The 25,493-nt window shown below is 46.8% G+C and overlaps 1 protein-coding gene across 6 annotated transcripts in view; it reads right to left on the bottom strand.

Annotated features, from left to right (window-relative positions):
• Positions 1-25,493, bottom strand: part of GRIK3 (glutamate ionotropic receptor kainate type subunit 3) — a 222,012-nt gene that overhangs the window by 80,739 nt on the left and 115,780 nt on the right. For all 6 annotated transcript variants that reach the window (XM_032302639.1, XM_032302642.1, XM_032302641.1 and 3 more), the window contains exon 2: positions 9,607-9,783. In XM_032302639.1, coding sequence (XP_032158530.1) covers positions 9,607-9,783 — 177 coding nt within the window. The remainder of the gene's footprint in view (positions 1-9,606; positions 9,784-25,493) is intronic.

Genomic DNA, 25,493 nt, shown 5'->3' with positions numbered 1-25,493 from the left:
TCCATGATGCTCTGCAGACACGCTAAGCACACCCCTGCCTCAGGGCCTTTGCACTTATGGTCCCTTCTAGCTGAAGTGCTCTCTGCTCAGATATCTGCATGACTTCCTCCTTTCCTTCCCTCAGGTTTCTGCATCCACGTGGTCTTACTAAAGAAGTATCACTTGCCCGACTTGTAATAAGAATCCTCCAGCCAGACTCCAAAACCCCATACCCTGCTTTGTTTCTTTATTTATTAAATGATCACCAGAAGTCTGGTTTGTTGACTTTGTCCTCCCACTAGAATGTAAGTCAAGGCAGCAAGGGCTTGATCTATGTTGCTTATCGGTCTATCAACAATAAACGGTACCTGAATAGCACCTAAACGTGCTCAAAGCAGTACTTGGCCTGACCAGGTGCTTCACCAGCCTCTGCTGAATGAACCAGTACTGACTCCCTGTCCTCAAACAGTTTGCTTTCTTGGGTGGGGGAGGAAGCCCAGGGGCTCCTGAAAGGCGCTCCCCTCCTGGGGAGGGGCTCAGACAGGTCAGAGGGCAGGTGCTTCTGGGGAGGGCAAACCCTGATAGGCACAGCAGAGATTTATTTATTTATTTTTTATTTTTAAAATTTTATTTATTTATTTGACAGAGAGAGAATGAAATCACAAGTAGGCAGAGAGGCAGGCAGAGAGAGAGAGAGAGGCAGCTGGGGCTCCAAGGGCAGACACAGGCTCATGTAAGGATTGTGCCTCAAAGATCCTTAAAGTGGGATCTTTCTGGGGGCAGTCAGGGGAAGGACTCCCCAGGAGCTCTCGCCCTTTCTTTTGGCGACTTTGATTTTCCTTCTGGCTCCCACCTCTTCCACGCTCTGGCTATGAGGGCTAGAGCATGCCTTAGAAACAGGCCTTCTTCAGGCCCCATACACTGAGTTGGTGGATGGTCATGTGACCAGTTAGAGCCAATGGGGAGCCACAGGACCTTGCACCCAGAAGGTAGGACTCTCCCTCTGCAACGGGATGTGGGAATAAGATCTGGAGCTGTGATAACCACCCTGTGCTCCCAAAGAAAATGCAGTGCTTGTCTGGGAACAGAGTCAGTAGGCAGGTGAACAGAGCCAAAGGGGAGGAAGAAGTAAGAGCCCCTGGTCAGTTTCAACTTTGGACCTTGGGTATGTGAACTGGTATGTTCTCTTTTTGCTTAAGCCACGTAAGATTTGGTGTTTTGTCCCTTGCAACCAGAAGAGCCCTAACCAATCTATCCATAGAGTGTTCACAAACTCACCAGCCTGTGGCTGTGAGAATGGTGCCACGTGCACACTTATGAACATATGGTGCATGTAGAAGGAGGCAAGACATCGCCTAAGCATTGAGGGGCGGTGGATTTAGACACATCCTGGCCGTCCCGAGGGCCTCTGGGAATGACCTACTGGTCTCAGTCCACCCTTAAGGTTTGCAGGGCCCCAGACCACATATTATATGGCTAAATATTTAAGCACTATAAGCCAAGCTAACAAATTGTTATATAAAACACACCCTTTCCTCCTACCCTAAGAAAAACACTTCTCTAGCAACCTGGAAAATCAGGTGGGCGTGGAGACTTCCCATACACAGAGATGTGGGGAATGGTGGCACCAGCTCAAGCTTGTCCCCCTCTTTTACTGCTGGCTCGCCCAAATCCGTAAGGAGGACCTTGCTCTCCATGTGGATACCCCTTCCTATGTCCGAGCTTTGTCCATACCCCTACAAACAGCCGCCCTTTGCTCACCCCTCGGAAGGGGCCTAGAAGTGTGCCCTGGCAGTATGGCTCTCCCTCTGGAGAACAGCCCAGGGAAGAGGCTCATGCAGGCCTAGAGGTGGGCTCAGGGCCAACTGGGTAGGAAAGTCTAAAATGGCAGGGCACAGGCTCCTGGTAAGCAAGTGCCCTTTGTCCCACTGACCCTTTGTCCTGGGAGGAGATACTGACCAGGGGAGGGCAAGGGCAGCCTCCTGCCCAAAGCACAGACCCAGAGAAAATGGCCCTCTTGCCTGGGCTAATGGTGGTCCCAGTGGATGCAGAGATATGGAGTGGTTTTCAGTTGATCAGAATGGGTAGTCTTTAGTGTATTTTTTCCTCTTCCTTGACCCTCCAATCTCTCCTCCCTTACTGTCTCCTGGGACCAGGAGGAAATATAGACAGTATTTTCCCTGAACTTTGTACATCCCTCAAGAACACCAGAGAATGCCACTTGTGCCTTGGGTGAAAGATACAGCGCTCTTGGTGGGGGGAGCTAGTTATTGTCAAGAGGCTGCTGGAGCCACATGGAACATGCGCCAGGGCAACCGTGCATGGGAAGCAGCAAGACCAACATAGGGAGCATCTCCTGGGTGACTGGGATTCCTTGTGGTCAATACCAAGTGCAGGAGAAGACACCCAGTGGGGCACGTGGCAGCTCCCTGGTGCTCCTACAGCTGTGGGACTGGAGTCCAAGTCAGGGAAGTGCTGCTGTCCCCACTCTTGTCACCCTACAGTCAATAAGCCTAGAGCAGCACTCCGTGTGGGATCAACCCCAGTGAAAATAAATGCTTCCAAAATAGGACCCTGGGTTTGTTGATAATTTGTCCCATTTCAGGAAGTCTTCTTTTAAGGGCTCTTGCCTCAAGGAGGCCAGGCCCTGACCTGTCCACTCACTGCTTATTCATGTTGCTTCCCTGGGTGTTGAGTGTCCCTCTGGCCACTTTGTCCCCTGAGAGCAGGTGCTCCATGAGGAAAAGATCATGTGTGAGTTACTGTGTAGCCATGGAGGTTAGATAAAACATGAAGGAGATAGCAACAGTGAGTGATGGCTGTCCAGGCTTGGTCACTCCCCTCAAGCTGTGGACACTCTATAAAATCTGTAAGTTTCTCTCATGCACTATCTTCTAACCCTATTTTGAACCTTCTAGCTGTCCTCTGATATCCTTGGTTTCCATCCTATGCCTCCTATCTTTATCTTTTTCCTTTTGCCTTTGGGACCCTCTAATGGATAACTTGGTCAAACGACTATTATCTTTCATTCCCTCCACTACCACTTCCAAGAATCTGCCTTTTGGATTTCCCCCTTTGATACTGCCTGGAAACAGGCAGGCAAATTCTTCCTATGCCCTCACCCCTACCCAGCCCAGCCTCTTAGATCATGGTCCCCTGCCTGGGTCCAAGGTCTAGGTATCTGGTTTGGCTGAGGCAAGGGAGAGTAGACCAAACACAAGTTATGGTTCTGCAGAGGATTATAAGGATGATCTTGAAGGGGGCAATTTTGATTTTGACCTCAACCGTGAAGACAAAGTTAAAAGTGACCACAGTGATGGCGGTGAGGGCGAAGACCATACTATTGATGATCACGGCCATGGCACCGACAAAGATGGAACTGATGATAATGTTGACATTGTGGCATAATGGTATGATGATGATGGGATTGATGATGGTAAAATGTCAATGTTGTGATGTAATAGCAATGGTGATGGTAAGAATAATGACGGTAATATGCACATTGATGAGAGAGGATGTAATAACAGTCTGATGGTGATGACAGTAATTGTGTGATGATGTTGGTGTTGATGAGGCTGGTGATGATGATGAAGATTCTGGCACCATGACAATGGTGAGGATGTGGAAGAGGATGATCATGGGGTGGGGATGTTGGCAAGGGTGTGATTGATGAGATTGGTGTTGATGAAGATGTCAATGTCATGACTGCCAATGGTAGTAGGAAAGATGATAATGATGTTGGCACTGATGATACTGGTGATGAAGATGTCAATGTCATGACTGACCATGGTAGTAGGAATGATGGTGAGGGTGTTGGCACTGATGAGACTGGTGATGATGAAGCTGTGGGTGTATGGCAGTGATGGTGATGATGATAGTAGTGACCATGATGGTGGTGGTGATGGTGTGAAGAGTGGAGGTGATACCACTGTTGATGGTGATAACAGGAACTGGTGATGGTGCATTGGCATTGACAGTAGTGACAACGGTGGTGATAGGAGGATGATGGCCATGCTGAGGTTCATCCTACCAGAGATACAGTGATTATATCTCATGGGTGGGTGCCAGGAAGCACCTGTCCATCACCTATTTCTTCTCTTTCGCCTCTCTCCTCATCCCTTTTTCTGCCCCCTCCATGTTCCTTCCACCTTCGGAAGCTCTTCCAGCCTGGAAGAGTGCTGCTGCCCCCGAGGGACCAGGGCAGGGGTTACAGCAGCAGCAGCAGCAGCAGCAGCAGCAGCAGCAGCAGCAGCAGCAGCAGCAGCTTTATCTCCAGATGTTTCCAGGGCAGCAGCCAACTCTTGTTCTGGCAGCCCTGAGCACACACTGCAGTAATTACATTATTTGTAGCTTCAATTTGGAATCCATTTTCTGGTCATTTTACAGTAGCTCAATGGTTCACAGTCATTGCAGGAGTCCACAGCCTGAATGCAGCCCCCCTCACCCCCTTTCCATGGCAATTGTAGTTATAGCAAAAATTACCCCAATCAATTTGTTTCTTAAAAGGAATTGAGCAGCCCAGAGAATAAGTGAAGGCAGAGGAGCCTGGGGAGTGCTGGGTCGATTCCAGGTCTGCTCTGGTCAGGCTTGGAAGAAAACACAGGCACTCTCTGCGTTGCTGGCTCAGACACTGTTTGGCAGTCACTCATCTTTTAATTTTCCACAAAACAGTTAAAAATAAAGACAATAAGTGAAAGTCCCTTTGAATGGGGGAAAGGCCTCTTGGACCTCCCGTGGAGGGAAGGACTAATTCGAGCGGAGCTGGTGGACGTGCCAGGCTCTGTGCATGGCGCCCGCTCCCCCGACGTGGCCCAAGGTGCCAGATCCAGCTGTGATGGCAGGATTAATCATTTTCATTGGGTTAATTAGAATTAAGCCCAAGGTCATCCCCCAGAAGAGCCCTAATGATGTTTCAGAGGAATACATTTACAAAAACCAAAGATCAAAAGAAAAAATAAAGATCATGGGAACAAGGGACTCCCCAAGGGATGGAGTATGCCTAAGGGGGAAGCAGGATCCAACTGCAGAAATGCCTCCAGGGCCAGACAGCTGTGGTTCTAACGACAGCAGGGGTCTGTCTTGGGTATGGTATCTATAGGAGGGTCATTAAGGGAAAGTGATGGCAGAGAGGAGCCTCTTAAACTTTTTTTATTGAGATGTAATATCATATAGTAAAGTGCATCAGTTTTAGGTACAGACTTCCATGAAATTTTATACATAATTGCATCCATGTAACTACTACTTGGATCAAAATATAAAACATTCCCAACACCTAGAAAGGTTATCTCTTCCCCTTTCCAGTTAATATGTGCTGCACACTCCTCCCTTTCCCAGAAGCGACCACTGTTTATTCACTCGACATCATGCCTGTGAGGCTCATCCATGATGTTTTGTGGAGGGAGAATTTTTTCTTTTCTTTTTTTTAATTGTTAACTTAAATTCCATGGAACAACTATACCCCAATCTATCCATTCTCCTGTCGATGATCCTTTAATTTATTTCCTGTAACACTCAGCTATTATCAATAAAGTGGACAGGAACTCTCTTGCAGGCATGTCTCACTTTAGTGGACACTTCCAAACTCCCCTGAGAAGTTCAACCAGTTTTCACTCTCACCAACACTGTGTAGAAAAAAAATAAACCTCAACCCCTACCTCCCACTATACAGAGAAAATCAGTGTGAGACAGGTCCTAGAGCTAACCATGAAAGACAAAACAACAGAGCTTCTAGGATGTGGGAGCTAATCTTCATGACTTGAAGATAGACAAAAATAGAACACAAAGCCATTAACTGTAATGGAAAATATTGACAAATCAGACCTCCTTAAGTTAAGAACTTTGTTCCTCAAAAGATGTTTCTAAGACAGTGGGAAGGCAAGCTCCCTTGCTGCAAATACAGGCAATGCGCAAGTCCCACAAAGGACTCCTACCCACCATATGTAAAAGACTCCTACAAGTCAATAAAAAAATGACAAGCAGCTCCATTTTAAAAATGGTTAAAAGGCTCAAAAATCACTCCAGGAAAGAGAAGATCTGAATGATCTATGAAAATTTGAAAAGATGCTCAGGACCTCTGGTCACCAGGGAAATACAAAGTGAAAGTACAATGAGATATCCAGCACACGACCACCAGAAATAAAAGTGACTTTATCAAGTGTTCATGATGGTGCTGACGGTTCCCCACTGCCCAGACTCTGGAGAGCCATCTGGCTGAACACATGACATCCTGTGACCTCATACTTCCACTCCTGCATGTTTACCCACCAAAAAACATTTGTGCACATTTGTGCACCAAAAGATATCTACAAGAATGTTCATAGCAGCACTGCTTTCTGGGCCCAAATGGAAACAACTTGAACATCCAATGATACGTTTTAGTTTAAAAATTGTGGTGTGGGACGCCTGGGTGGCTCAGTTGGTTGGGCAGCTGCCTTTGGCTCAGGTCATGATCCCAGTGTCCTGGGATCGAGTCCCACATCGGGCTCCTTGCTCGGCAGGGAGCCTGCTTCTCCCTCTGCCTCCATCTGCCAGTGCTCGCTCTCTCTCTCTGACAAATAAATAAACAAAAGCTTTTAAAAAATTGAGGTGTATTTGTATAGTGGACCACTACACAACAATAAATAGATTCCTATTATATCCAATAACATAGATGAATCTCAAGGGTATATTCTATACACTGCCAAAATGTACACACTGGTATTCTATTTGTGTAAAGTTCAAAAATGGGCAGAGGAGCATATGTATGGCACTGGTAGTCAGAGCAATGGTTCTTTAGGACAGCAGTGAAGAGGCAAAAAGACATAATAGAGGAGAAGATGTGGACAATAATCACATAATCACACACACACACACGCACCAGGGATCATAGTTGTAAAGGAAAAGTCCAGAGCTTTAAGAGGTGAAGACTTGACCTTGTCTGGGGACTTGGGGTGGGCTCCTCTGAAGACCTAGACAAGTAGCAGGGCAGGGGTGGGATAGGGAAGGGGCATCACAAAAAGAATAGCAAGTGCAAAAACCCTGTGGTAGGAGAAAGTATGGAACCTGGAGGACCGCAGGCAGGGCTAGAGCCCAGAGGCCAGATGTGGTTGGAAAATCACATCTGGGCTGGACTGGACAAGTCCCCACGGGCTCTGATGATTTGGAGAAAGAACAACAGGACACACCAGCTGGAGTTTTAAGCAAACAAGTCAGGTGGTGGGGGATGAGGGAGTGTGGCTTTGGTCCCATGACCCCCTCTGGCTGGACTTCCAAAACTGGATGTTTCTGTCCCAGATCTACTCACCCGCTACCTGGCAGTTCCACATCACATGGAACTCTAAGTTCCCACTGGAGGAAGTACCTCAGAAGACTCTGGGGTTCTGCCCTGGGCTCACTGCTGGCTGGGGAAGGCCCCCACGCTCACTCGCAAGTGTGCTACTGAAGAGTCGTCATATTATTTTAGTGACTTTTAGAAAAAATGGACAGAATACCCAGCCTAGCCCTTTGGGGTCATCGTGCCCACGTAAACCTCTGTTCTGATTCCAGGCGTTTGTTCTGTGTCCTCACCTTTTCACTGAGCATTTTTGGTTGAGTTCAGTCACTTTCTAGCTGGACGAGGCCAGGCAGAGGATGCCAGCAGGGGCTCTCAGTGGGGAGGTGGAGAGCTGACTGTAAGTGTTGGCCACAAGGCATGCGGGGAGAGAGCTGAGAGGATGCGGGTAGAGAGGACAACAGGCCAGCATAAGGAGAAGGGTGATGGGCAAAGGACCACTCTCCAAGGCTAACAGGGTGGGGTTCTTCCAGATTGTGTGCAGGCTGGCTCTGAGACTCAGGGAAGGGTCAGGGGTATTGTGCTCAATGTCAAGGATCCTGTGCCCTTCAGTTTATCAGGCACGGAGGAGCAGGGCAGGTGAGAGAGGGACCAACTGTGGAGAAAGTACTTGTAGGTGAGACCCTGAACCTGATGGCTCAGTGGGTAGAGAGCAAACCAGCCAAAGTAATACGAGCAAAATCAGTATAGTTACCTTGTACATGCCAGACACTGTTCTAGGCACTTCACAGAAATGGGTCCATTTTATAGAAGAAAAAAAACGGAGGCACAAAACCTGAGGCACAAGGTATATTGTTCAAGGTCACAACTAATATCAGAATGGACAAGGTGCAAGGCTAGGCAGTCTGGCTCCAAGCTCATGCTACACTGCTTTTCTATGCTAAGATGTTTACCCACAATGGGGTTTTGGAAAACAGAGCCACCCCCATTCCTGGGAGCACTTTGGCAGGTCTATACCTGGGAGTCCAGGAGACCTTGATTAGCTACTGGGAGCCCCTTAGAAAGACCAAGGGGGTATTTTGGATGAGCCTCAGTCTACCCAACATGCATGAAGGACACTGTCATTAAGTTCAGCCAACAGGAGCCCTGAGTAATGTTGCTTAGGCTCTCATGCCCCATTCTCACATCATTCATTCATTGTTTTATCCAATAAATATTTCAATGAGTAGTTACTACATACCAGTCTTTTAGATGCTAGGGTTTTATCAGTTAACAAGAAAGAGCCTTCCTTCCAGTAGTATTGGAGAGAAGGGGAAACACATCAAATACACACCATTATTTAACTACAAATTGTGGTAAGTGTCTTGAAGAAGAAAAGCAAGGGGTTATGATGGCAAATTGTAGGAAAAATGACCTTGTCTTCCCTGGGAGTGAGATTCCTTAGGTCTGAGATTTTTAAATGGAGTTCCAGGGAACTCTAGGGATATATGGAAGCTATTTCTAGAGTTATCTGAGCCTCTAAATTAATTTCAATTAAATATGTGTGTGTATAAATTATATTTTTAAAAGAGTAACGAAGGAGCATATGTGTATACTCAAATGTGCTATATGCCACCTTGGAAACTGCTAGCTCATTCAGGTATTGACAAGTTGCTTTTTTTTTTTTCTCCCTGAGAATCTTGGAATAAAGTTCTCCAGTCCTTTCTGTGCAGTCATTGAAGCTTATTGTATATGTATCACGAATAAAGAAGGATGCAACCCGACATTTGTTTTGTGTTATTTTGTAAAATTCAGGTGTGGGGAAAACTGACTGGATTTAGTAAAGCTTATTTTTATGACTCACAATTTTCTTGCTATCGTGCAGCTAAAACAAAATACGGAAATGTACTGAATGCTGAGGCTAATGTCAAACTTCAAGTATCACCAACAGCCTCTGGGGTCAAATTGTGTGAGCCATAGACGCAGCTCCATTGTTTTTTAGTAAGTCTTTTTATGGCAACTTAATGTTGCATATTTTAATTATTGATATTCTGGGTAGGATTTCAATGAAAGAAAAACAAGTTTGAAAATTCCAGCTTCAGTTCAAAGGTGTAGGGGATATGAGCTGACCTCTACATTTCTACTTCTTCAGCCCCATCTCAGGCCTCATTCTCTACCTCCTCCCATGGCCGCTCATTCCCTCATGGCACCTGCCAGTGAAATTCCTGGTGGACAGCCTGGGGAATGACTCCCCCTAAGCAGAACTGGAAATGAGGCAGATTCCCAAACCAGGAGACATAGACTCTGATCCTCAAGTCCACCAAAAGCTGGGACCCAGTGTCAGGACCCTGGACAGCAAACAAGACTGCCTCCATCCCCAGTCAAGACTGCATACTCACCCTTCTTGGTGGCCTCAAAGCTATCATGGAAGTGAATCCTCTGGATGTCATAGGTCAAGGTTGTGTTGGGCAGCAGAGTCCTGTTCCTGTTGATGATGTTGGCAGAAAATCGAAAGGCATGCTCCTCAGCATTCATGACCTGGGCATTGGGGCCATCCGCATACTCGAAGATTCCTCCTGTAAGAGATGGGTAAAATCGTGTGTGCTGCGGAAGGGGAAGGGCATGTTAACAAAGATGCTTGGCTCGAAGGTTTTACGGACAAGATTCACCCCCCCAAAAGTGTTCAATATTATCCTAGATAATTCCATGCATAGAAATTGACTAGAGCGTAAGAAATACAAAGATCCTCCTAGTTTATTTCACTCAGCCAGCAACAGAGACTGATGCCACAGACTGACAAACAGCCAAATAAAATGACCAACTTAGTAATATTGCTATGAAAATTCCCAATAGAGTGCTGGCAAGTAGAATGTATTAGAATATTACCGGGAAAACATACCATGACCAGGTACAGTTATGTTCAATATAAAGAAAGGGAGGTTCAACATAAATCTATGAATATCATTCCATCAGTAGCTCAAAGGAAAAAAAATAACATATGATCAACTCACAAGATGTACAATGGCATCTGATAAAATCCAAAATTCACTGCTCTTAAGAATGCTTAATAAACTAACACCAGAAAAGTTACTACCTTGAAGCACCTTTAGCTCAAATCTGCCTTCAATATCACACTAATGGTGAACACTAGAGACATTCTCATTAAAGAGATAAAGGAGGGGTAAAGATTCACAGTACACCATTAACCAACAAAACAAGAAAGAAAAAGAATTTAGAGACACACCTCTTGGAAGGAAAACAAATTCTTGCAAATTATATAAATATTTTCCTGCAAAACCTTAATCCCCAAGCACAAAAACTAGTTAAGAAGTAGCAGGAGCAGGGCACCTGGGTGGTTCAGAGGGTTAAAGCCTCTGCCTTCAGCTCAGTCATGGTCTCAGGGTCCTGGAATCGAGCCCTGCATCGGGCTCTCTGCTCAGCAGGGAGTCTGCTCCCTCCTCTCTCTCTGCCTGCCTTTCTGCCTACTTGTGATCTCTCTGTCAAATAAATAAATAAATAAAATCTTAAAAAAAAAAAAAAAAGAAGTAGCAGGAGCAGGAGGGTCAAGTTAAATAACCAGTTAGCACAAATTAATACCATTTATTTATATCAGCAACAACTGTAAAAAAACTTAATGGTAAAAGATCTCCTTTCTAAGATCAACAAAAATATTACACAATGAATAAGAAAACAAATAAGAAGTGAGCAATCTCAGCATTGAAAGTGACAAAAACTGGGGCATCTGGGTGGCTCAGTGGGTTAAAGCCTCTGCCTTCGGCTCAGGTCATGATTTCAGGGTCCTGGGGTCAAGCCCCACATCAGGCTCTCTGCTCAGCAGGGAGCCTGCTTCCTCCCCTCTCTCTCTCTGACTACTTGTGATCTGTCAAATAAATAAATAAAATCCTTAAAAAAAAAAAAGAAAGAAAATGACAAAAACACTACAAGGGAGGGATGTAACAGCAGACTTCGATGAGGAGACATGGCGTTGTCCCTGACAGTTAGGCTCAAGAATAGAGGTGTCAGTTTATTCCAAATTAATTTTTCAGTTTAATGCAATTCCAATCAGAATCACAGAAGGGTTTTTTCTTTTACTGGACAAGATGACTCTAAAATGCATCAGGAAGACTAACCAGGAGATAGCAGCCTAAAGAGATGACAGGTGATCTGCACTGCCGGATTTAAAAAGCATCATAAAAGCCAAAATAATTAAAAACATGTCCTAATGACATATGAAAATGCAGACAGATCAATGGGATGAGATAAAAAGCCCCCAGAAAGAGATTCAAGTAGAGATAAGTATTTAAGACATGACAAAGGTGGCTGTTTCCAATCAGTAGGTAAAATATAAATTATTCATTAATTGAGCTGAGACAATTATTTGATTATTTGGGAGAAATTTAAGTTAGATTCCAATCTTAAGCCGTATATCAAAATAAGTTCCAAATGGATTAAAGATTAAAAAGCAAGAAATTAAGGGAAGGAGGGAGGAAAAAAAACAGTATAAAGGTACCAAAAAAGAAGATGTAAGTGAATATTACACAATATTGAGGTGGAAGAGCTCCTTCTAGGCATTATAATAAAGTCAGAAAACAAAGAAGAGACGCTGATAACATCACAGAAATAATATATATTGAGTAATAATATATCAAAACTACCATGAACAAAATTAAATGGCAAACATCAAACTTAGAAAAATATTTTTAACATATTTGGCAGTATAAAAATTGATGTTCTGGGGCTCCTGGGTGGCTCAGTGGATTAAGCCTCTGCCTTCAGCTCAGGTCATGATCTCAAGGTCCTGGGATCGAGCCCTGCATTGGGCTCTCTGCTCAGCGGGGAGCCTGCTTCCTCCTCTCTCTCTGCCTGTCTCTCTACCTACTTATGATCTCTCTCTGTGAAATAAATAAATAAAATCTTTTAAAAAAATTGATGTTCTTATTTTATAAAAATAAACACTAAAAAGCCAACAAAAAACCACAAATACTCCAAGAGCAAAAGGTGCAAAGGGCAAGCATGGGCATTTTGATAAAGAAAAAATAATACAAAGCAGCTATTAACGTATGAAGAAATGTGTGTTTCCCTAAAAATCAAATAAACTCCATTTCAGCCAACAGTGAGATACCATGTCTTGACTGTCCCACTGGCAAACATAAAATAAGTTAAAACACCCAGGTTTGCTGAGGGTGTTTGGAAACAGACTCTTGCTTGACTGTTGGTGGAAGTGGCAACTGGTATACCTCCCCTTCTTGGTGGCCATCAGCACATACCAAAAGCTTCAAAAATGCTTAGGTCTTTGATTCAATATTTCTCCTTGATTCAATACTTCAGTTTCTAGGAATTGACTCTGATAGCAACAATGGACACACTGATCACGTATGGGAAGGAGGATCTAGGGATGTCCAATACCAGAGAAGGAGTCCATAACTGTAATAAGCTATATATTTCCATGTAATAGCAAACATTTAATGATTTGGGAAATACCCACGACATATTTTTAAGTGAAATACAAAGGTTATAAAGTTAGAGATGCAGTGCAATTCCATGTTAGAAGAGGGAGAACAGAAGGAAGATAAGGAGGAATCTATGCCATTGACTGAAAAATAGGAGGGGTTTCTAAACAGCACAAGCGAACCGTCCTATGTGGTAGATTTCTTATTTCATTCTCTGTGCTTATTCTTTATTTTCCAAATGAAGCTTTATGTTAATGTCTTTACTCTTAAAAAATCGACTTCATCGCGGTATTATTTACGTTAAGAAATTCCACAAAATGCATCTTGTTTTAAGTGTACAATGATTTTTGGATAAATTGATGGCATTGTGTGACCATCATTACAATTCTGAACATTCCCATCACCCCAGAGAGCTCCCTTGAGCCTGTTTACAGTCATTCACGGTTTTCAGCCCCAGCCCCAGGCAACCACTAATTTACTTTCTGTCTCTAGAGATTTATCTTTTCTGGACATTTCACATAAATGGAATCATGCAGTAGGTAGTCTTTGGGTCCTTTTGCTTAGCACATTTTTGAGCTTTATCCACGTTGTAGCATATCTCAGTGCTTCATTCCTTTTTAACTGTTAAATAATAGTACTTTCTACCACATTTTATTTACCCATTCACCACCCAGTTAATGGGTATTTGTGTTGTTTCCACCATTAAGAAATTTTTTTTAAAGTGAGTATTTTAAAAAGTGAACAAATCAATGTGCCCCCCAACCCAGTCCTCCAGCAGGCTTACAATCTGTAACACGTAGTGCGTATGCATGGGAGTCTGCGTGGGTGTGCATACACAGGCTAGGCAAGCACATATAACAGGATGAGAAGAATACATCCCAAAATGTCAAGAGGGCTTCTCTCTGAGTGGCAGGATTATGGGAGACTTTAATTTCCTTCTTTGTGTTTTTCTGTATTTTCCAAAAGTTCTGCAGCGAACATGTGTTCTATTTCTAATCAGAAGAGCCATCATGTGATGGTGTGTATGTGTTTAAAGGAAAATAAATGATCAAAATACCATATGATCCAGTAATTCTAGGGATTTTAATTTACTGCTCGGGATTTAGCATCTCTAGGGATATAAATTTAGAATAACTTAGAGATACATAAACATATTTATGTCGAAGGATATTCTTGACATAATATTGAAAAAATAGAAACAACTTAATGTCCCAAAGTAGGAGACTATTTGATGTATTAAAAGCCATCCATATGGCAGAGCAACTTGCAGGCATTAAGAGTGAGGGTACAGGATGGTATGACATGGTATCTGGGATTTGCTTCAAAATCATAGGGGAGGGGTAGTTGTGAAGGGGATATAAATAGGTCTGGAAAGGTCATGGGTTCCTGGTTGCTGGGGCCAGGTGATGGGTACACAGGGATCCATTATATAATTTTCCCTAAGTGATATGGCAGACATCCACCGTAATAAAATATTATTTAAAATCATTGTATAAATAAGACAAAATGAACAAATCACGGTAGTGCAATCAGAAAAGAGACACAATATTATTTGCAGACGCTTATTACTATTTTCTTAACAACTCAGGAGAATCAGATGGAAACCTACTAGAAGCCAGACAGCTTCTCAAAGAGCCAGCATACAAATACAGAAAAAATGTACAGCCTTCCTATACATCAGCAATAAACAGTGAGAAATTAGAAGGAAACAGAGAGACCCTATTCACAAAGGCAACAATGAAAAAAATAAAATACTTTACAATAAATGTGCAATTCTTATACCAAGGAAACTACAAAACTTTACTGGAGGACGTAAAAGGAGGCTTGAATAAATGGAGAGACATAACTTTCTCCTGGAAGAGAAGGTTCAATATTGTAAAGATGTCAGTTCTCCTCAAATTAATTTATATATTTAATGCAATTCCAATTAAAATCAAAAAGGACATACCAGAAGGGCATACACCAAAATGTTAATGGAGGTTCTTTCTAGAAAGTAAAAAGATAATGGATTGCTTTGCTTAGTGCTTTTTTCCTCAAGTCCTCTGCACTGAGCAAGAGCTTTGGTAATAAGGAAAAAAGCTTTAAAAAAAATGCTCTTAAGGAATACCTAATGATACAGAAAATGCCCCAAATGCCCCCAACAAAGCAACAAAATTATATTATAGTTTGAAATCTATTTATCAAACCGAAAACACATTATCTATATCTATAGAAAAAAGACTGGAAAGATTTGTACCAACATTTGACCAATGAGTATTTCTGGATAGAAGGGGTTTATAAATTTTGTAGCTTGTTCCTTGTATTATCTTGATTTTTTCCAGGTTATTTACAGTAAATATGCATTCTTTTTATTATTTTAAAATGTAAAAACAAAAAAAAAATTATTCAAGGGAGCCCGGGAAGAAGTGTAGTCATTACAGATCTCCAGCCTAAACAAGGGTCAAAGGTCAGGGGACAAGGAGACATTTCCAAGGGTTTTACTCCTTCCCGGCCTCTCACATCTTGGCAGTTGGGCTACAAAGGAGCTCACTAGGGGACACATCTCAGGCACTGAGATCCCAGCCTGGGGGGTATGCCATTCAGTTCCATAAACACCCACTAATCTCTGCCACATTCCAACATGCCACTGAGTCCTAGCACATCAAGAAAACTTAACATCAGGCTTCTGCCCCGCAGGAAAGCTCGGGCAACCACAAGCAGACAATAACCAGCCAATGTGCGGGGCTCAGCTGTTAGACACAAAAACGGAAATGTTCCCAACTCAGATTCTGGTGACGATTATACCTCAGTCTGAGCCCTAGCCCTTTCCACTGGGGAAGTTACTCAATCTGAGTCTCAGTTTCTGCATCTGAAAAATGGGGCACCTACTTCCAAGGGTTGACCATTGCAAGGAAGAAAGAAAACAATGTAATGAAATGCATGTCATGTGGAGAGAGCTTAATTCATGACAATTCTTAAAAGAATGCCATTTGGAAGAACAAAATCAATTTCAAACTTCTCCATTCTAGGCCAGCGGTTGACAAACTTTTTCTGGAAAGGACAGGACAGTAAATATTTTGGCTCTGTGGACCAGATGGGTTTCCTTAACTCTTCCTTCAGAATGTGAAAGTGATAGACAATAGGTTTGCAAACAAGTACAGCTGCGTTTCAATAAAACTTTACTTACAAAAGCAGGGGGCCAGCTGGATTGGGCCAGTGGGCTGCAGTCCATCCCCTCTTCTAGGGGAAGGGCAGCCTTTATCTTAAAGGGAAAAGTCCTGGAGGGCCTGGAGAAGGTAAGACTATGATAGTACTAACCTGCTGTGCAAAGGATCCCAAAATGTGATGTTGAGTTTTGAATGAGGAAGAGGGGAGAAGGGCCTAAAATGAAGGCAACAGCTAGGACGTGGACCCAAAAAGGGAGAAAGGAGGAGACGATGACTCATGGCCAAGGGTGCATGAGGCCGGGACGAAATCCTCCATGGCAGGAAGGGGCCAGGTTAGCACAGTGGTGCCTAGTGCTTCCTTTCCAGTAAGCCCGCACTGAGCTGTCACCTCCCTTCCTGACAGGAGACCTGACCCTGAGTAAATTCGACCACAGAAAATGGACACCAGATTGTGCTCTTTGGGGAAAGTGAGGGCAGGGTCCAGCACAGGGTGAACTGGGGCAGAAAGAAGATAGGAGGTGCAGGATGTGGGATGAGAGAGAAGACAAGTCAGAATAAGCAGAGATTTAGAGAAACTGGAAACCCAGGAACAGTCTCAGAGATGCTGCCAGGAAGAGACTGCCCCTCTCCCACTCCCAAACCCAGCGCAAGGATAGGCATCATTCTACTCGAACATGTCAAGGGCCAGGTGACCCCAAACATTTCAGTGTTTCGGGACACCCCAGCAACAAATATTTGGGTACAACATAGAGGTTCAGAGAGTGGGTTCTGGAAGCAGCAGAACTGGATTTGAACCTTCCATACATAGGCTGCACTTTTCTCTAGAGAATTGTTCTCAGCTGAAGGGAGACACCTTGCCCAGAAGGTTAGCCCACTCACTTTGACCCTGGGGGCAGTCTGCAGTCACTGATGACTCATGCACACTGGGGCTCAAAAGGGTGGTACCCTGGCCTCTGGGATGCATGCATGCCCCAGAGCCCTAGCACCTCCATGCTGCGTCAGGCAAATCCAGATCTCACCCAAGGTGGCATCTTTGCCTACCCTGTCCCTGTCTCTACCCTGCTTTGCTTATTTGCTGACAGGGTTTTCCTAAAGAACTCTCTTCCCCTCTATCAACCTTGTGTATCTCAATCCCTGCCTCAGGCTCTGCATCTGGGAGACCTAACATAAGATGGGAGTGGCATGGCTCCAGGGGAAGTATCAATCACACTCTATCTTTTCATGCTTTTGAAGGAAGGGAAAGGGAGCAGTGAACCTCCCTAATTGACAAAATGTCAACGGTTCTTCTACCTTCTCCCTACCTACCTCTTGACCCCTTTCCCTTTTGTGCAGGGGTCTGTACAGATCCAGGACCTTTGGAAGCTCCAGGTCTGATGGGCTAGGGTTCTGATTTGTGAAAGAAAAACTGCTTTGGGTCTTGGTTTCTGGAGGGAGCACCCCGCCCCACTTAGAGACAGTTCCTCCACTCAATTGGCTCCTCTCCTTTTTCTCCCTTCCCATACATTCCTCATGATCGTTATTTAAAGAGGCTAATAAGTAGGTTGGCACCGTTGATTAATGCATAATCTTAATCATGATTGCATAGTGTAATTGGCATTAATTTGAAGAGCCAGTTCATTATGAAAATAATTGTCACTGCTTTCTGCTTTAATAAAATGGAGCAGAGACACCAGGGCTGCAGAAGAACTGGGGTGGGATGTGTGTATGTGTGTGAGAGAGAGAGAGGGAGGGAGAGAGAGAATTAAGTCCCAGAGGATGTAAGCAGGGGTGGGGCACAACTGGAACAGGAACATTTTCTTCAAACAAAACCTTGAGTGGAAGTCCACTGGGTAAAAATAATAATAATAATAATAATAATAATAAAACTGATGTGTCAGAGTTATGTTGAGTGCTTTCCACACTCTTCATTGAATACTCACAGAACCTCTACAACCCCATTAGCTAGAAAGTATTTTGTCCCATTTCACATAAGAGAAAACTGAGGCCCAGGGAGGTTCGGGATGTAGTAGATTCCCTTCTGCAACCAAAGCCAGCTTGTTAGAGTTAATTGTGAAATTTTCAAAGTGATCCAACAGCTTGAAATCAGCCACGGTGAGAGTATTTACACCACGGAAATAAGCAGATGCTGCAAATTAGGGCTTTTTTCCCTAGAAAATGTGTTTAACCAGCATACCGCTGCCCAAGCTTCTTTCTACCATCTGGGCACTTAGAGTCTTGACAGCATGGTTCCTGAGAAGGCTCTGCAAGCCTCCAGGGCTCCACCAAGCACAGCGCAAAAACCACTAGTTCAAACCTCCCCTGATCTCCAGGGTGATACTGAGGGCCAGGGGTCAGGGAAGGAGGGATTGAATTAGCTGTGCCAACCAGAACCAACCTGCTTCTTGCTCCCTCTACCAAGATGTGCTGTTGTATGTTTTGAGAAAATTCTGAATACCTTAAGCAAAAATGCCCCCTTTTTTTATTTAGAAGTAGGTTCCATGCCCAGTGTGGGACCCAACAGGGGACCGGACCGAACTCATGACCCTGAGATTTAGACCTGAGCTGAGATCAAGACGAGTCAGACACTTAACCAACTGAGCCACCCAGATACCCCCTAGACACCCTTATTTTTAAAAATTCCCTTTTCTATCTCTGGAAATGTGCCCTATGGTGGAATTTCTCTGCCTCCCAGGTGAGCCTAGGACTGTCTGCGTGTGACCTCAGAAAACGGGAGGGAAGACTTTCACGGCTGCCGGGCCAGGCCTCCTCCTTGCAACATTAAGGGCAAGGACCCTGGCGGTCCCCCCATCCCGCCACACACACACATTCCCTCCCGTCAGATGGCCCTAGAGACACCCAGAGTTACAGGTCTTAGGGCAAGGATGGTAAAAGGCTGAGTCTCTTTGCTTAAGCCCACGACCTCACGACTGTCCAGGGCTGCTCTAGAGCCTGTTGAGCTTGTCCTTTCTCTTGAACAACTCTGTGCTCCTGAGTTTGGCCCTGGCAGAAGCAGCCCAGCCCTGAGCGTGGGAGCCCGGGAGATTCGGCGGGGCCTGTGCTTGCCTCCCCACTCTGTCTGGCAGCAGAGTCCCAGGAGACACCCACGTTCCTACTACCAGGCCCAGGCACTGTCTGTCCTCCGGGGCTTGAGTCTGCTCTTTCTTTTCTGGTCCGCTTTGTTCTTTTTCTGAAGTTTCCAAGGTGTCGTGGAGATTAATTGAGACGCTGATCAGCGAGATTGTTGCTAACAGCCTCTTCACGGGGCCCGCCTCCCTGTCTGTTCTGATCAGGTTCTCTCTTCTCCCTGCCAGGACCCCTGCGGCTCTGTGCAGCCTGTGCGTTGGAAGAAGCAGGCTCTGCTCTCTACTTTAGCCAGCCTTTGGGGGACCCTGACGGTGCCTCTGAACTTGGTTTTGGGCCTCTGTATGCTGTTGTCTCAGCAGGAGGAGGAGTTGGGGGACAAGTTCGCTGGCTTTCCCTGTTGGGCATAATGTGGGGTTTGTAGAAGGCAAGTAGTGCCTAGCAGGAAAGGCCCAAGGATGGGTTTTCTGCGGTTATGGGTAAGGAGATGGGGCAAGGAGTAGGTGTGTCTCCCCTCATGTTCATTCGTTAGTTCATTCATTCATTCATTCATTCATTCATTCCCCAAGCAGTTTATTGGCTACAGCTGGGGACACAGCTCTATGCTGGTCACTGCGTGAGTCAGCCAGTGCCTGGGCATCCTCCCAGCCCTTCAGGAGCTCACAGCTTGGAAAAGGAGATGAGAGGAGGGGTGCAAATCAAAACACTATATGGCTAAAAATTCTCCATGTGATGAGAATGTCAGAAAGCTGGTGAAACTCATAAGAGTGCCATGGAGGTCTTCACGGAGGAGGTGGCATCTGAGTGGCTCGAGAGCTGAGCTATGGAGGGAGTGCAGCAGCTGCTGGCGAGTGGGGAGACTGGCCCTAGATGGGCATCCTGGGCAGGAGGAGGGAGGGGACCTGCCCAGAGTCACACAGTTGGGAAGCGGTGAGGTCCACTGAAACCAGCCATCTAGTGCAGCACCCACACACCTGACCATATGTCTGTCCTCATCCAGACCCTCTCCCAGACCCCGTGTCCCTTTGGTACCTCCTCACTGACCTCCTGCCTGGATCCCATTCGCCTGCCCTCCAGTTTTGCCCTCCCTCCTCTGTGTCTCCAATTCATCTTCTGAAAAGAAGGATATTAGCAACATTTACAACACAGAGCTATTTTGAGGACTAAATGGCAAAAATCATCTCAGGGCCACGGTAAGTCCTTGAGAGGGGTAAGAAGTTACTATTGTGAGGGCCCAAGGAAGCTGGGGAGCACTTTCCAGAGACGGGGCATCCAGAGAAGCAGCAGACCCCGTAGGGTCCCAGGGGAGGGTCTCCTGATTGAGTCCTGGGGCCTGGTGGCAGTTGTTTTAATTGATCTGGTAATATGTGGAGCTTTGTCTGTACAACTCAGGGACATGCAAGTCAAATACTGTAGAATCGACCATGTCGGGAGGATGGCTGCAGGCTCCAATGCTGCCCAGAGATCCTGATGACCGATGGGCTGTCAGCAGGCAGAGGGACAGGAGCTCAGACTGCTGGGGATAGGGCTGGCAGAGGAGCACAGCCAGCAGTGAGTGCCCTTGCCGGAGGGACCGAAGGAATGAAGACCCAGAATCCTTGAGACCCCGGAAAGGCTGGCCCGCCTCCTGGAGGGATAGAGCCGTGACGCAGCGCACCATCACGCACATATGCCCAGAGCAGAAGGACTGGCCCCAAGCTGGCCTCTGAGACCCTTCCCAGTCCAGTCCGACCTCCCCCAGCCTCGGCTCTTCTACATAGCATGTCCCCCACCCCCACAACAGAGCTCGCTGGCCCATCTGTGCCTGTCCCTTCAAGCGTGCTTCTCTCCGCCTGCATCACCTTCCCTTCTTCCTCTGTTCCATCCCCATCCAAACCTGACTCCCACACTTCTCTTCTCAACCTGTGTCACAGACATGGTTCTTATGCCCTAGTCCCACCCAGGGGCCGCCCGTAGACACGTCCCTCTGCACAGCTGGGGCTTTCTGTGTCTAGAACATTCTCCGGCAATGATGCAGCATGGCCAGCACAGGCCACGAGAGCCAGGGAGTTAGGAACTTTGTAGTACCCCTGCCTAGGAAGCAGGGCATAGATGGGTGCATTCGTTTCCTTGCCCCTCCGAGGCATAATTCTGAGGTATGAGCTACAGTTTCTTGAAGGGCCCCAGAGGGGCTGAGTCCCAGGTATCCACAGCATAGCCCACTGGTGGATGCATCTTCCCTGCCTGTCCTCCCTCCCCAACTTGCTTCCCTGTCCAGCACCACCTGCCTGGGATCACCTCCAGAACCGGAACCCTTACCGGGTCTGCTTTTGGGGTTCCTAAGACATCTTCCCTGAGCTCCAAATTCATCCTCTGTAGGCTCATGCGTATTGTGATGCAGCGGGTGCCCCCTACCCCAATTAGGCTGTGATCTCTGCAAGGTCATGACAGACCTTAGCCATCCTGGCGTCTCTTTCCCTCCCCCAGTGCCCAACTCACTATCTAGCACAGAGAGGATGTCAAGACCCATTTGTTAAATAAACGCATTTATCAATGCACATCACACACACACACACACACACACACGCACGCACACACACAGCGCTTGTTCTAAAAAGCAAATTCCAGCTCTGGATGTTAATATTTCAGTAACAAAGCAAAAAGCACACAGGTATCCTAGGATCACCCGATAGAAGATGCTCAGCCAGGAGGGCACCAGTTTCCACAGTTTCCCGGCTGCATCCTGCCCCCAGCTTGGCAGTGGCTGGCTTTCTAGATGAGGAAGCTTCTGCAGACGTGTTCTCTGGAAGCATGCTTGCCGCCCCCTGCCCCCTGCCTGGAGGGTGAGGTGCTATGTGCCTGGCAGCTTGGCAGGTGGCAGGAAAGGACCAGCTCTGCCCTGCGGGGAGGGGGTTGGTGGCCCTACCTGGGGATCATCTCCCCACCCCCGGGCCACCTGCTGCACGGAGTCAGCCTGTGAACAGCAGCCCTGCCTCCAGCAGCCCCTCAGTGCCAACCTGCCCACCCACAGCCCTGCCCTGAGAATGTCAGGAGGCCCCACAGAAGGCCACACCGGATGTGGAGTCGGCAGAGGTGAAGGGAAGGGGGCACAGAAGCCAGGGAAAGAAGTGCAGGAGACAGGAGCAGCCCGTTCTGCATTATTACTCTCATCCTCATCTGTTTTAAATATCAATTGCTATGCAGGTTAAATACTTATTCAGATGCCTTTTAGCTTAAAAGCAAGCTAATTGATCTCTGGAGATCCCGAATGAACAGTGAAGAAACTGCACTAATTATAGAATCAACTTCCACTTCTCTGTTTTGTTTTGTTTCTGCTCTGACAGCACCGCTGGAGTGACAGGGCCCGGTGTGGCAAGAGCACATGTTGTTTTCATTAGCACGCGTGCGCGCGCGTGCGTGTGCGCGCGCACGCGCGCGCACACACACACACACACACACACACACACACAGGTGCCAGGCCCCAAACTCTGGGAGGAGCTCACCCAGATAGAGCTCCTGGGCACACCTCTCCCAGGTAGGAGCTCTCAGAGGGAGGACCCACAGATGACGAAAATACAAGCACACTTCACCACTGGCCTGAATCCACTGAAGGTGGCTGCCTTCAGCCCAGCTACCCAACTGGCCCAGTCCCCGGCCCCACAACACCTCCCCCCACAAACTCAACCCAAATGCTGCCAAAGCAATTCCAGGTCCACTTCTTACAGACCCTGACCTCCTTGGCACTCTTGGCTGGTGACGTTTTGCTGGCCTCCCAGAAGGAGATGGTCCAGCCCAGTTTTGCCCTGGGGTCACTCTGGTCCCACCAATGGCTCCCTGCTCATCGCTGGTGTGGGGGTGGGGGGCAGGCTAGAGCCCCAGGGGGCCTCGATCTCATGAGAGCCTGGACTTCCTTTTCACCCTCTCTCTTTCCGCCTGCTCAGGTTCTGAGTCCAGCTACTATGCGCACTGGGTGGAGGACTGACACTTCGGGCCTGGTTGGAGGGCAAATTCCATCTCTGCTAGTTTGATGACACCAGGAAATCACCCACTGCATGCAGGGAGGCTAAAGTCTCCTGTATGTTTGGGGAACTAGAAGTTCAATAAGGTCGAGCAGATTCCTTTCCTGCAGGACTTCTCTGGGCATTTATTCTGCTCATGTGCAGTCTCAGAGTTGGGGGTAGCATAAGCAACATTTCCCAAACTTATTTGACAGCCGTGAAAACCTTTTTTGGCAGAGCATCTCACTGAAAACATGCTTTGGGAATCGCTGCGTTACAGGGCTTTGGGCAAAAGTGGTCTTTTTTCCCCTTCTGAGGTGTGAGCTATTCGAGGTCCAGAGCCCGAGCCTTCAGATCTCGGTCTACTCCACACACCCGGTCCCCAGCCGTGAGCCCCACAGACACCCAGAAAGAATGAAGAAAGCATGACAAAGTATGACACTGAAGGTGTTCGATCTACTTAACACCAGGGACCCCATGTGACACATTTTGTCTCTTCCTGGACTGATTCTGGGACACTAGTGTCTGCTTGTTTTAACAGAGCTTCGCCGAGGTGAGATTACCCAGCCAGGCCCATTAGCCTGTGGCTGTGTGCAAGCGCACCTGGGCAGGTGCGGGCAAACATCTCACCTGGGGAGGGACACAGCAGGGAGGGAAACCCAGGGAGCCAAATCATCAGCCCCATGCTTTGTGCCTCTCTCCCTGAGGGGCTGGAAGAAGAGATTCTGGCTTAATTATGATCATTAGCAAATGAGGCTGCTTGCATCTTTCACAAGCTCTACGCTTGTATAAAGAAATCCCAGGCTCGAACGAAGGAATTCCAAGTGACCTTGCTCCCCACCGACTCTGTTGATAGAGATGTTCAACTACTCAGCCCTTCGTTTCATCCAGCACTCAGGGAGCACCTGGCATACAGCACCACAAGGGTAAGGAGGACCTCTACCTTGTTTATTTCCCCAAAGCTCTTAATGCAAGCTGAAATGAACCCCAGTATTTGCCATCTAGTTGATAGTCTGCCATCATTTGAACATCAGCTCTTTGAGCCCATGGAGCTGGTTTCTCACATTCTCTCCAGTGCGCGCCACAGAGTAGGCACTCGGTCAGTATCAGGTGTAACTGAAGGTGTGTGAAACTTACAGGTATAAGCATGCATCACAGGACTGACCAACAGAACCCTAGGGAGGTAACACATGGACAGAGGCTTTCAACCAGGGCGGCTGCCTCGGTGGTGGCGGGGGCGGGCGGGGCACACCAGAAAAAGTCAGAAGGGGACACCACACAAATTCAGAATGTAATTTGGGGCTTTGAAGTGGTGGGGGAGATGGCTATAGGAGCATCCGGATCAGAAAGCCGAGCGCTTCTTGCCAAAAGCCAGAAAGATACATCATCCCCTCTGGTCCCAGACACTCCGAAAGCCCAAGGCTATATAGAACAGGCAGGACAGCGGGTGCCTTCGAGAATGGGAACAAAGTTGCAATTTTAAAATCTGCATGGACCCTCAGCCAACGTGGAGAAAGCAGCTTGAATTTTAAAAATAAAGGTTTAAAGACACCATCCACGAAACCCTGCACTTTGAACAATTGCAGAGATAAAACTTTCCGCATAACCATCTGGTGTGGATTAGCTGGGGGACCAAAAGCAGTTCAGGAGCTGTACTAACGGGAAGGAGCCCGTGTTCTCTGCCTTCTCCACTCATTAGCTCACTTAATCCTCCCAACGACCCCATGACCGGGATTCTTCTCTTAGTCACATTTTGTTTTTTTCAGAAGAGGAAATGGAAGATCAGAGAAATCAGCGATTTGTCCGAAATCATACAGCTTCTGCAGAGCCAGAACTTAGCCAGTGCTCTGGTTTGAGTCAGGAGCCTCAGACTGCAAAGAGAGTACAGGTGATAAAATAGAGAGCATCCAGCTCCGAGCCAAGCTGGAATCTCCTCCCCAAGTCTCATCTGAGAAAGGTTAACACCAGCACCCACAGCGCTGAAGTCTGCGGCTCCGCGTTGCTAGACGGATGTTTAACTATTGAGGAAATGGTGTGTGGTTCTCATTCCACACGATGGGTTCAGTGGTTTCCCACTCACTCTTTCATTGCCTTATAAGGCTATAATTAACAGCAACAACAACAGACTTCAAGTATTTCCAAGCAGAGGGAATTAGGCCACAAGAATAAAACAGCAGACTCTTGTTTGCCAAAAAAGATCAAGCAAATGCCCCCTTCCAGATAGATCCGTGTTTGTGCTGGGGTGGGCTGTCTGTCGTCCTCACCCAACAGAGGGGTGCTTCCAAACACGTGTCACATTTGCCGAGAGGCTGAAGCCTCCAGGCTTCGCTCTAGAAGCAGGCTTCTGTCGGGGCAAGGCTCTCCGTCCTGGGATGTACTTTGAAGCCCTCCACTAACCCAACATTGCTGAAATCTAACACAGCATTTTCTCCCCAAACCTGCTCTTCCCCTGGGCTTCCCATCTCAGAGAAGGGGACCAGGGCCCTTCAGGGGTCCAAGCTGGAAACCTTGGGGTCTTCACCTCCCAGCCCAAGCCCCTCCTCACCCTGAGGTCCCCAGATGACTCTGGGGTTTGTCACTGCTCTGTCTGGTACCACCTGCCAGCTGACGCCCCACCCCAGGGTGCCAGCCTCCCCAGGCCCTCCATACCCTC

Source organism: Mustela erminea, chromosome 10 (assembly GCF_009829155.1).
Source record: "Mustela erminea isolate mMusErm1 chromosome 10, mMusErm1.Pri, whole genome shotgun sequence".
Classification (NCBI taxonomy): Eukaryota; Metazoa; Chordata; class Mammalia; order Carnivora; family Mustelidae; genus Mustela; species Mustela erminea.
Note: the sequence above shows the minus strand (reverse complement) of the source record. Positions and strands in the feature narration are given on the sequence as shown.